Below are 13,619 nucleotides of genomic sequence, written 5' to 3'. Positions count from 1 at the left end.
TTGTTACAAAATTATTTGCTAGGTTTTATGTATCAAAACTGAAATTTAAAAGGACGTGTTAATGATTTAAATTTGGTTTAATTTAAGACGTTTTAACACAATATTTAATATTGACTGAGACATGTGTATGCCATAAGGGTATCTCGGAGGACATGCTAGAATTTTACACTAGCGAAACAAGAAGACGCAATCGTAACACTTCGTTCATCTCCGGAGTCTCCGTAAAGAGTGCAATTAAAAGCCGGTTAGGTCAAGAGTGAGGAAGACGTTCAAATATTGTTTAATCGTGTTCAGTTAAATGCAGATAAGATACTCATTGTAAATAAGAGTATGTCAAGGGAGAAGGCAAAGAAACCTACGAAGGATTTTGTGTCAAGGAAGGACTGGAAAGATCCTCTGAAAAACGCGGGTCCACGCGTCGACCCCCTGCGGGTCTCTCCATCGAAGTTCAAATTATCGGTATGTTTGGTTGTACATTCAATGATATCACTCATTAACATAATGTTTTTACATTTTATATGAAGTTATTTTCATATTTAAACAAGACCAGACGTTATAAGAGTTTCAAACTTTAAAAAAAAGTGTTTTCACAATATTAAAGGAGCCTTTTCACAGATTTTGGCATATTTTGGAGTTTGTCATTAAATGCTTTATATTGATAAATGTAAACATTAGATCTTAAAAGCTCCAGTAAAAAATTAAGAATAAAATAAAAAAAAGTAAAAAAAAAGTAGCCGGTACCAGGGCTCGAACCAGTGACCCCCGGAGTCCTGGAGTAAGTCTGAAGTAAAAACGCATTAGCCCTCTTGGCTAATCTGCCGGATATACGCAGCTTAAGTATTTAATACCTTATATAAGCAATCTTCGTGGTTTCGTAAATATAAACGACATCAACAGAATTCTCCAAATAATTCAATCGTTTCGCGCTTTATAATTTTTAGGTTTTCAAATCGTCAAAAGATACATATAATGGCTATATTGGACTATGGTAAATGTTCAGTAATACTGTTTCCTCACAAATATCATAACTAAAACGAAAATTTGCGAATCTGAAACAACTTTTTTCAATTTTGTCAATTTACCAAACCGTGAAAAGATCCCTTTAAAGGGGCCTTTTCATGGTATATTGACAAAATAAAATAAAAATGATTCAGATTCGCAAATTGTCGTTGTAGTTATGATATTTGTGAGGAAACAGTATTACTGAACATAAACCATGCGCTAAAATATCCATTATATGCATCTTTTGACGATTCATAAACCTTAACATTACAAAGCGTTGCAACGCGAAAGTATTGAATAATTTGGAGAGTTTTGTTGTTTTCGTTATATTTTGTTATACTACGAGGAATGCTTATATAAAGTATAAAATACGTCACACACTTTAGACTTTAACTCCAGGGGTCAGTGGTTCGGGCCCAGTTAAGGGGTCCTTTTTATAATTTTTTTTTAAATGGAGCTTTTTGCATAAAATGTTTACATTTATTAATACCCGGTATAAAGCATTTAATGACAAACTTCAAAATTTGTGAAGAGGCCCATCTAAAATAAGACAATTGCGAATGCCGACGATCAAAGTATACAATCTTAATATTCATTTGATTTCAACGTTAAACAATTATATATGTATTATGTGAGAATAACGGGGTTTAATGGTTATGGTTATGTGCCATTCAATGCGATGGCATATTAAACTTTATGACAAACCAAATGTATATGTCGTAGAACCGTTAAACAGAGATTGTTCGATTTAAATTATGGTGGATGTCCGCTATACAGGATTTCCGATACGTAAATGAATGTAATTGAAAATTGAAAGTAGAATAACTAAACAACAGTTTATATATTTGAAACTATTGACAAACACACCAATTTTTACAAGATTGGCTTATACCTACTGCAACTCAATGTATTAAAGGGATCTTTTCACGCTTTGGTAAATTGACAAAATTGAAAAAAGTTGTTTCAAATTCGCAAATTTTCGTTTTAGTTATGATATTTGTGAGGAAACAGTAATACTGAACATTTACCATGGTCTAATATAGCCATTATATGCATCTTTTGACGATTTTAAAACCTAAAAATTATAAAGCGTTGCAACGCGAAACGATTGAATAATTTGGAGAGTTCTGTTTTTGTCGTTAAATTTTGTGAAACTACGAAGATTGCTTATATAAGGTATAAAATACGTCAAGTCTGTGTACTCGGCGGAATAGCTCAGTAGGCTAAGGCGTTTTTACTTCAGGACTCTGGCAGGACTCCAGGGGTCACTGGTTCGAAACCTGGACCGGGCAATGTTCTTTTCCTTTTTTAAATTTTATTCTTGATTTTTTACTGGAGCTGTTACGATCCAATGTTTACATTTATCGATATTAAGCATTTAATGAATAAGTTAAAAAATGCCAAAATCTGTGAAAAGGCCCCTTTAAAACTAAAAAGGTAGCTTATTATGACAATGTATTCATTTTATACAGTTCACAGCGTAATAATATTCTGAGGATCGCGAGTGAAAATATTGCATCTGATAAAGACATTATGAGAAGATACATCAGTTTCATGTGCAATAGCCAAATTAACCCATTTATGCCTAGTGGACTCTTCCATCCTTCTTAATTGGATCAATTTATTTCCAAAATTAGGGATGTATAGTATATTTATTTCTATATTTAGAATATTTCTTACAGAAATTCCTTTGAGCAAACAGCGCAGACCCAGATGAGATACCGCATCATGCGGCGTCTCATCTGGGTCTACGCTATTTGCCAATGCCTTTTTTTCTAGCCGCTAGGAACAAATGCGTTAAATATATGCACTGCCTTCTCCATTTCCAACAGAAATACAACTATTCCACCGACCTGCCGAAAGTTAACAACGACGCAATTGTACGGAAACCTTATGTTGAATACAAATTGCCAGATATTGACCCAGTTACTGGACGGCCCCGGAGAAAATACCAAAGAAAACCACCGCCGGAAAATCAACCGAAGCCTCCCCCAAAGCCTAAACCAGCTGAGGAAGTTAAAGAAATTGTAATTGATGAATTGTTTTTTCTTCGATTTGTATGATAATTACATATTTTGAGATTACTTTTTTTATGGATTTTAAATGATGAACGGAATGTCAAATGTTAAATTTAATATCCAAATTAAATTTCTTATTAAAAAGAACATGTATTTCGTATGGCGAGTGTCCTTAAATCCAAAGGGTAATGGTTTGATCCCCGCTGAGAATTGTTTCTTTCTAAAATTCTATTATTTGTATTATAGTATCTCTTCAGTTTCATCTTTGAAATCTAGTAATATATGGCATTAACTAACACATTTTAAAAATGCTCCATTCTGTGATTAAGTACTTTTAATGTATTAAATCACAGACATACGTCAATCGAATTTTATTAGTTAATCGATAAAGAGCAGCGAGATATGCCTAGTTTTGCACAATAATGATCAACGCAAATGCCATCAGTGCTTTGATTGATGTTTTGTGTTTTCAGAAAAAGCCGACAGAAGTTCCTATCGCGACATACGAAGGGTATTCAGCCACGGGAACTATTAAGCGTACATTAGTGTTGCAATACGGAAAGTCTTACTGAGCTCAAATAGCATCAAAGATGCGCTGTTCCAATGCCCGAGCGTATTCGACAAAATTCTTCTCAACATGAACGAGACCATTTACCATTGAACTATGATTAACCATTCAAGTATTCTATGTATGGTGTATTGTTTTACTAAGTTATTTCAATTGTCTTGCTTTTCTTTTTATTACAAATCCTTATATAAAAAGAGTCAAACACTTAATAACATTTAGGAATCAAGTTTCAAGTATTTTGTATTTATTTTTTTTATACCACATTTATATAGCGCCCTTTTCATACTCGAGATGTGCGTTCAAAGGCGCTTTACCGTTTTTACCCTGATCACTGGGTCATAAGTCGTCCGTTAACATCTTGGCGCAGTATGCAGCCACGGCACATTGGCTTATTTTCCTCACAGGTACCCATTTATACACCTGGGTGGAGTGGAGCAGTTGTGGGATAAATTTCTTGCTCAAGGAAATTCCAGCGGTCAGGGCGGGATTCGAACCCGGGACCTCTCGATCCCTAAGCCAGCGTCTTACCATTAGACCACTGCTCCCCTGCTCTGTATTGATTTCAGAGGGTGGACCCCCACCACCGTGCATGTCTTTTATAATTTTATGTTCTACGTGCGCATCGGAATGTATATTTAAAATATGATATATTAACGAGAGCATTGTTTTTTATATGCAATGCTTAATAAAATAATTGTTCGTTAACACATTCACTATGAGCAAGAAACATCTTAAGTGAGAACGGCACTGTTGTCCTATGGTAAATACATCAAGCATGAGTTTCAAAAACAAGATAACGACATGCAGAGCATGTCATATATTTTAGAACTTGTACATTTCAGTCCATATCTCACTGGCGCTTTTAAGTGTTGTGGTCGACATTTAATGAGTTTTTTTTATTATTTCGGCTTTTGCTGGAAATGTTATTATTTAATGTTTTTCGAGGATGCTTGCAGTTTGGAAAATGGGATTTTCTTACAACTTGAATGAGTTGTCTTTTTTGTTGAAATTTTCGGAAGGAGACATTTTCATCTTTAACCCATTTATGCCTAGTGTCCTGAAAAAAGGACATTGCAAACAGCGTAGACCCAGATGAGACGCCGCATAATGCGGCGTCTCATCAGCGTCTACACTGTTTGCTTAAACAAAATTCTGTAAGAAATATTCTAAAAATAGGAAAAAAAACCAGACATCCCTAATTTTTGAAATAAATTGATCCAATTTAGAAGGATGGGAGAGTCCACTTGGCATAAATGGGTTAAATTGAAATACCAGGCTTGCACCATCTGAAATAAAGAAAGGACATGAGCCGTTGGCCGTTTCATAACGTGACTCTAAAGCATTACTAAATTAGATTAAGTCTAAACTGAACTCTAGTCGTAACGGTGGAAAAGGGGAACCAAATTTATCGGATGAAAGTAAAATCGGGAACAGGTGGCTCAAATGCATTCCACTTAATAAAACAGAAAACACACCAAAATGCATTTCACACACTTTATGGTTTAAGTATTTTCTTATATGTATGTTCACATAGTTTAAATAAGTGGAAAGGTTTCCGTGAGTAGGAGTGATGTTAAGTTTATCAAAGACGTGATACTCTTTCTGTTTGAATGGTTGAATGGGTTATTTTTATTCAATGACAATACATGTGGCATTACCACTTTGAAAACGATGCGATAAAATATTATTTTGTTGCCCGATAATTTCCTCCATCATTGGTATGTACAGTTTTTTAATCATAAATAACATTTTTTATACATACGATGTTTTTTTTTTCTTTACATATTTCCACAATTGTCTAATTGATTTTGTTTGAATTGTTGTTGTGGTTGTGTGAGGGCTTGTGCAAATGTGAAACACCAGTGGATATAATTACGACTTAAGTAAGTGATATAAAGTCATTAGTGGTAGTGTAAAACATGTACGTATAAGCAAAACGTCAATGCAATAACGTCGGGATGAATAGTGTTAAATATGTACGTATACGCCAATAGTCAGTGATATTGCGTCGTGATGAATAGCGTGAAACATGTATGTATAAGCCATGAATGAAGTATTTTACCTGTACTGATGTCTTAAAAGATATTATCTTCACATATTAAGGTTACTTATTTATTATAAATAAATTATTTGTTCTAATTATTGGGTCTTGTTTAAATGTTTATTAATATAAATTGTTTTATATTACATGTTTTACTTCTTGACATGTAAATGTATATTGAAAAAGGAACTGTTCTAAGGCTAAACATTTGTCATCCACTGGGTCTGATAGGGTGCTTACTCGCATAAGTTAAGCGCAAAAATCGGAATGCACAAATATAAACGTTGATGTCAGTTTAGGTCATACACGGACAACTTTGTTTTACATTCCGTACGTCAAATTTCAGTAATGTCCGCAGATAATCCGTCTGTGAAATATTTTATATCCAAAATCAGCATTCTGCAAACAGCGAAGACATTATGGAAAGTATGTCAAACTTGTAGTGTTTTAACCTTTCAAATTATAAAATTAAGTATTGGTACATGAATTAAGATTATTTAATTCAATCGATTGTTTTCTACAAATTGATGTTATTTTTTTCGATGCAAATGTCCCTTTTTTTAAAGTAAACTATTAACTATTATTTCCAACTATTATTTTAACCAAATGGCGACATCCACTAAGTATTCATGGTGTTACTAGTTATGTAACGGATGTTTTATCAAATTTCTGAAATATGCTACTTTTCGTCAAATCTGTTACACAATTTGTTAAGTCATAAATAATTGTATTTAGATTTGTATACGTTCACAATAAAAAAGGCTGAAATATATATGTTAAAGATAATAAAACCGACGGTTAGTTATTCGTTTTACTACTACAGTGATTATTTATGATACAATATAACAAGTCTTTATCTCTATATGTTAATGTAAGAGATAGCATTTCCAAATAATCAATATATATGGATTATATGTGTCACATATGACCTACCGTACCTTTAAAACAAGAGAACAATGCTTGGCATGCACATAATAGAAAGATGGCGTGATACCAGTTATTGATGGATTTAAACATTAACAAAGATTTATCAATATTTAACGATCGATTAATTACCGCTGTACCGTGTCTTTACTTGAAAGACAGAACAATGTCGCGTACACACACAATAATAAACTAAACTATCTATCTATCACAATATGACTAATAAGAATCATCGCTAAATATATTCATTGGATAATCAGAAATACGTTCGTGTTTATACAGTTTATTTGAAACGCTTGTAACGGGAAAAACTTGATTGTAAACATATGCATATTATTGGACTTAATTAACAGTGAGTATTGGACATTTAAGTTGTTAACCACTAAAACAAAATAAAGATTTCGAATTAGCCATGTGTACACATGAAACAGTTTTCATGTGTACTTTTTAACAATGCTATAACAATTTTATGACACTGAAGTTCATGTATAAAGTGACCGTTTTCTTATTGCATTTGATGATAAAAACGAAGATGAAAATTATGATAATAATGCCGATGATGTTGTTGCTGTTATTGTTGTTGTTGATGATGATGATGATGATGATGATTATGATATACCTCATCAGTACACCAATAGGGCATCATGCCAGACCTGTTCGATACAGCACGCCAGAAGTTTGAGAATGTTAAAAACTTCATGGAAACGCGCGATTACTCTGATAAAACTGACAAGACGGCGAGTCTACACGACACCATAAAAGCAAAGGGCAACAACTTCTCCGAAACGGTTGGTATCTTGAACAATCGTGTTTTGAATTGGAAGGAATATACATCATAATTTAAATTATACATCTTTTTAAATAAACAAATAAATATAATATATATATATGAATAAGTTAATCATTATAAATGTATACATTATTTTCAATATTATGTGCTTGAATACTAACATCACCTCGGCACGATTTGGTTCCGTTGTCCCGACGTTCCCTCTTTGATTGTACACGGTGTGGAATAAAAATCTATTGGCTATTTCAAAGAAATATAAAGTATAACAGTGTATGGTGTAATTTCCCAATTATAACATCCGCTATACTTGAATGTGTTGAGCAAGGATATCCTGTACAGATCTGTTTTTGTTGGATTACAGAAACATTATAATTATTATAATGATAAAACATAATGTTAAAGGGATCTTTTCACGCTTTGGTAAATTGACAAAATTGAAAAAAGTTGTTTCAGATTCGCAAATTTTCGTTTTAGTTATGATATTTGTGAGGAAACAGTAATACTGAACATTTACCATGGTCTAATATAGCCATTATATGCATCATTTGACGATTTTAAAACCTAAAAATTATAAAGCGTTGCAACGCGAAACGATTGAATAATTTGGAGAGTTCTGTTTTTGTCGTTAAATTTTGTGAAACTACGAAGATTGCTTATATAAAGTATAAAATACGCTCAGTATGTGTACACGGCGGAATAGCTCAGTAGGATAAAGCGTTTTTACTTCAGGACTCTGGCAGGACTCCAGGGGTCACTGGTTCGAAACCTGGTCCGGGCAATGCTCTTTTCCTTTTTTTAATTTTATTCTTGATATTTACTGGAGCTTTTACGATCCAATGTTTACATTTATCGATATTAAGCATTTAATGAATAAGTTAAAAAATGCCAAAATCTGTGAAAAGGCCCCTTTAAAGCATGAACGTAAGGGGCATCTACCTCTGGCCAGGTGAATGGTGTCTTGAACAGAAATGTGCTGTTGTTTTTTAAAGCAGAACGCTGATTATATGATAATTACTTATCATATTATTGCCGCAGGTGCGTAAAGATCCTCGACCTTTGAGCAAGTACAGAGGTATCGAGGTGGCGCCGGTCAATGACCCGTTTACGAAACGGCCCCACTCAAACTGGCCTATTCACAGCCAGCCCCACGACGAGCCATTCGATGTACGTAAGGATAACTGAGTGTTCATGATTGACATTCCGGAGTACGTAATGTGAACCAAGTTTTCATGTTTAGATTCCGCCGTATGTAAGGTTCACTAAGCGTTCATGGTTGAGATTCCGATGTATGTAAGGTTAACTAAGCGTTCATGGTTGGGATTCCGATGTACGTAAGGTTAACTAAGCGTTCATTGTTGAGATTCCGATGTATGTAAGGTTAACTAAGCTTTCATGGTTGATATTCCTATGTATTAAGGTTAACTCAGCGTTCATGGTTGGGATTCCGATTTATGTATGTTTAACTAAGCGTTCATGGTTGAGATTCCGATGTATTTAAGGTTAACGAAGCGTTCATGGTTGATATACCGATGTATGTAATGTTAACTAAACGTTCATGGTTGGGATTCCGATGTACGTAAGGTGACCTAATTGGTTGAGATTCCGGTGTATGTAATGTTAACTAAGCGTCCATGGTTGAGACCCGGTGTATGTAAGGTAAACTGAGCGTTCATGGTTGATATTCCGGTGTATGTTATGTTAACTAAGGGTTTATGGTTGGGGCTCCGATGTACGTAAGGTGACCAAAGCGTTCATGGTTGAGATTATTATGTATGTAAGGTTAACTAAGCGTTCATGTTGAGATTCCAATGTATGTATGGTGAACTAAGTTTTCATGGTTGAGATTCTGATGTTTGTACGGTTAATTTAGCGTTCATGGTTGACATTCCGATGTATGTAAGGTTAACTAAGCTTTCATGGTTGAGATTCCGACGCATGAAAGGTTAACTAAGCGTTCATGGTTGGGATTTCGATGCCTAAGTCTATGTGTTTTTGGAAATAAGTTGTGTACTCTTATGTGAACAAGTTTACCGAAATGTTCATGGTTGGGAAATGAGAAGAGTTTTCCGATTCGAAGTGAACTATAAGTGTTCATGGATGGGAAATAAGAAAAATACTGAATGTAAGAAATGTAAACTAAGTGTTCATGGTTGGGAAATAAGCAAAATACTGTGATTTGCGAAAGGTGAACTAAGTGTTCATGGTTTGGAAATAAACAAAATACTGTGATGAGCGGAAGGTGAAATAGGTGTTCTTGATTGGGAAATAAGCAAAATACTGTGATGAGCAGAAGGTGAAATAGGTGTTCATGGTTGGGAAATAAGCAAAATACTATGATGTGCGAAAGATGAACTAAGTGTTCATGGACGGGAAATAAGCAAAATACTATGATGTGCAAAAGGTAAACTAAGTGTTCATGGTTGGGAAATAAGCAAAATACTGTAGTGTGCGAAAGGTGAACTATGTGTTCATGGATGGGAAATAATCAAATTACTGTGATGAGCGAAAGGTGAACTAAGTGTTCATGGTTAGGAAATAAGCAAAATACTGTGATTTGCGAAATGTGAACTAAGTGTTCATGGTTTGGAAATAAACAAAATACTGTGATGAGCGGAAGGTGAAATAGGTGTTCATGGTTGGATAATAAGCAAAATACTGTGATGAGCAGAAGGTGAAATAGGTGTTCATGGTTGGGAAATAAGCAAAATACTGTGATGTGCGAAAGAGGAACTAAGTGTTCATGGATGGGAAATAAGCAAAATACTATGATGTGCGAAAGGTGAACTAAGTGTTCATGGTTCGGAAATAAGCAAAATACTGTAGTGTGCGAAACGTGAACTAAGTGTTCATGGATGTGAAATAAGCAAAATACTGTGATGAGCGGAAGGTGAACTAAATGTTCATGGTTGGGAAATAAGCAAAATACTGTGATGAGCGGATTGTGAAATATGTGTTCATGGTAGGGAAATAAGCAAAATACTGTGATGCGCGAAAGGTGAACTAAGTGTTCATGGTTGGGAAATAAGCAAAATACTGTGACGCGCGAAAGGTAACCTAAGTGTTAATGATTGAAAAATAAGCAACATACTGTGATGTTCGAAAGTTGATCCAAGTGTTCATGATTGGGAAATAAGCAAAATACTGTGGTGTGCGAAAGGTGATCTAAGTGTTCATGATTGGGAAATAAGCAAAATACTATGATGTGAGAAAGGTGGTCTGTGTTTTCATGATTGGGAAATAAGCAGAGTACTGTGATGTGAGAAAGGTGGTATGTGTGTTCATGATTGCAAAATAAGCAGAGTACTGAGGTATGAGAAAGGTGATCTAAGTGTTCATGATTGGGAAATAAGCAAAATACTATGATGTGAGAAAGGTGGTATGTGTGTTCATGATTGGGAAATAAGCAGAGTACTGTGATGTGAGAAAGGTGGTCTGTGTGTTCATGATTGGGAAATATGCAAAATACAGTGATGTGAGAAATTTGATCTAAGTGTTCATGATTGGGAAATAAGAAAAATACTGTGATGTGCGAAATTTGATCTAAGTGTTCATGATTGGGAAATAAGCAAAATAGTGTGATGTGAGTAAGGTGGTCTGAGTGTTTATGATTGGGCAATAAGCAGAGTACCATGCTGTAGGTTTTGGGTAAGTTAAATTTTCGTTATTAAGACTTAATAGGCTCTTGCACAATTCTTGTTGTTCAGGCTCGTGTGACAAATAAAGAAACCAGTCAAATATTTTAAATAGTTGAAATGCCTTTACAATGGGGTTTGCCTGAAAATCAACGAGAAAAGAACTACTAGTATTTAATTTCGTTTTCAATAACTGGACGCAATTACAAAAATTCAGTAAAATAGGATTGAAGAATAATTACTGATCTGCTGGAAAATAAAACTATTTTGCAATAAAATTTCGATATTCAATGTGAAAAGAAAGATCACTATTACTTATCATGCTATCGAATCAATTATCGGCGATATTCGCCGTTTGCTGTTTTAGGTCACAATATACTAAATAGGTTCCCTATATAATTCAATGTAAAAGCGACACCTTTAAGCGAAAATAAATGCAACGTTTTGCACATAGAGACCCCCATACCCATACCTTTTCTTAAAGGCCATTCTAAGCGGAGTCGATTTGTGCAATAAAAAAGATATGTCATGTACGAACCAAGAAAGAACTTGTCAAGAGTCAAAATCGACTGTTTTTGCAACTTTTTTTCCGGCCGTTGTATAGTGGAATGTAACGTTTTTCAGTGCAATGTTTTACTTAAGTCTCTAAGTTTATCACATTTCAGGTATTTAGTAGTGAGCACATATTCATGCCCTACTACTTTCTCCAAAAGATAAAGCCAGAACAATAGTTTAAACTGTACAACATGCCTTCGAATCAACTAAGATATTTTTAGAGAGTACAGCACTACATGAAACGGTTATTTAATATATTGTAACCTTTTACTAACATGCAGCACAGCAGGGGAGAACACTGTGAGAAGAAAATCACAAAAATGAGTAGGCTCCCTTGGTTATTATACATTCTATTGTGAAGTTTGTTGATCAATTACCGATTCATTGATTTAATCGTCAATGCATTACCCGAATACAGGGGGTTTTCTGCCTATTTTGGGAAAAGGAGTCTGACCAAATTGGGAATTTTTTATCGACAAAATTGTCCATTTTGGGAATTTTTGCTTCGATGAAACGGCTCATTTTGGGAAAACATTGTGAATTTATCATGCATAAATAAGTCAGAGGTTTAACAAATATTTTATTATTATTATTTTGACATTTAATGAAGGTAAGCATCAGATGAGTCAGTTTGGTTTGTGTGAATGTGCTGTGAAATGGGGAGCACAGCAGGTTCATGGTGCTGATTCCTCGCTCAACCACAGCAGTGCTTGTTGGTATGATACAAATCAGCTAGACGAGTTAGAACATTAATAAACTAATAATCATAAGTCATAAGACACTTCTTTCTTTGGAAATTGGGAATTTTTTTAAAAATTTTGGTTTGGGATCAGGTCCGTTTGCATTGGGAATGCCTCCGTTTTCCGGAGGCGCAGACAGTGCTGAAAAAACCACTGGGATAATAACATTTTAATCGGACTCAACAGTATTCTTTTCTTATTTAGTGTAGATTGACGGTTGGCTGTATTGTGCTGCCCATAATTAGTGGATACTTGGTCACTTGAAATAAATAAATAGCATCTCAAATATGACTTCAGATTTCCCTCTTGCCGAAGTAACGGACGTCCAATACTTATAGCAGATTCGAAATGTTTCACTGTAGGACACAGATTCTTGAAACAACAGTACAGTTGCATTTAACCCATTAATGCCTAGCGTCTAGAAAAAAGCCCTTGGCAAACAGCGTAGAACCAGATGAGACGCCGTATGATGCGGCGTCTCATCAGGGTCTGCGCTGTTTGCTTAAAGGAATTTCTGTAAGAAATATTCTAAATATAGAAATAAATATAAAATATGCCTTATTTTTAAAATAAATTGATCCAATTTAGAAGGATGGGAGAGCCCACTAGGCATAAATGGGTTAAAACATGTATAGTTGTATATGTATTTGAGTTTTTCAAAATGGCAAGTTAAGATAACGGCCTTTTGATTATTTAAGTGTTTTTTTTAAGTTCATTCTCTGTTTATTTTGAACAAATTTGCATACCGGTACTTAAATAATTGTCTTGTAGTTAAGAAGAATGTCGCTTGAAATTAATTTTATTCCAAGTTTTCCGAGCTCCATGTGAAAATTATCCAAGCATATCAAAACATGAAGAATACATTTGAAAGACCATTTAAGTTTCAAGCAAACAGGCCTAAGGTGTAAGTTGAAGTCGCCGTTTAAGTTTTGTGTTAAACAATGAGGCCCGTTGACTTAAATGTAAAACATCATTTCCTTTCAGTTGTCGAAATTCGGATCGGCCTTGAAAAGCGTTAGGAGGTCTTTACAACTCATCGACGATTTGGAAAACAAAGTAACTGGGCGATGAGTGTACTGTGTATACCCATAATTGATTTACGACAACCGCACGAATCCTCATTAAGTCAATTAAGACCATGACTCAGAAGCAGCGAAGAATGGCATAGCTATCTAGTATACGTCACCTTTTATAGTTATTGCTAAAGCCTGCACATTTTAGAAGTGTTGAACTTATCCGAATTCACAACACATCATGTTTCCGAACGACGTATGCATTTTTATGTAACGTACAATTATATATCAGTCAATATATACTCTCACCTTAATAACTGTTGTTCTTTTTGTTGG

The 13,619-nt window shown here is 34.6% G+C and overlaps 2 protein-coding genes across 3 annotated transcripts; both read left to right on the top strand.

Moving 5' to 3' along the window:
* Positions 1 to 3,930, top strand: LOC127858427 (protein TonB-like). The gene is made up of 3 exons (XM_052395585.1): positions 1 to 459; positions 2,835 to 3,029; positions 3,494 to 3,930. The coding sequence occupies exons 1-3, from the start codon at positions 331 to 333 to the stop codon at positions 3,590 to 3,592; spliced, it is 423 nt and encodes a 140-aa protein (XP_052251545.1). The 5' UTR covers positions 1 to 330; the 3' UTR covers positions 3,593 to 3,930.
* A 2,811-nt stretch (positions 3,931 to 6,741) lies between these two features.
* Positions 6,742 to 13,604, top strand: LOC127858978 (uncharacterized). Of its 2 annotated transcripts, none has more exons than XM_052396368.1 (4): positions 6,742 to 6,905; positions 7,181 to 7,341; positions 8,379 to 8,507; positions 13,255 to 13,604. In XM_052396368.1, exons 2-4 carry the CDS (start codon positions 7,198 to 7,200, stop codon positions 13,339 to 13,341), a joined length of 360 nt encoding a protein of 119 aa, XP_052252328.1. In that variant the 5' UTR covers positions 6,742 to 6,905; positions 7,181 to 7,197; the 3' UTR covers positions 13,342 to 13,604. The 2 variants fall into 2 exon arrangements, with proteins under 2 accessions (XP_052252328.1, XP_052252329.1); XM_052396369.1 differs by having other exon boundaries at positions 6,743 to 6,905; positions 7,192 to 7,341.
* Positions 13,605 to 13,619: the final 15 nt, after the last annotated feature.

Source organism: Dreissena polymorpha, chromosome 14 (genome assembly GCF_020536995.1).
Source record: "Dreissena polymorpha isolate Duluth1 chromosome 14, UMN_Dpol_1.0, whole genome shotgun sequence".
NCBI classification, from domain to species: Eukaryota; Metazoa; Mollusca; class Bivalvia; order Myida; family Dreissenidae; genus Dreissena; species Dreissena polymorpha.
The sequence above is the reverse complement of the archived record's forward strand: the minus strand, read 5'-3'. Positions and strand labels throughout refer to the sequence as shown.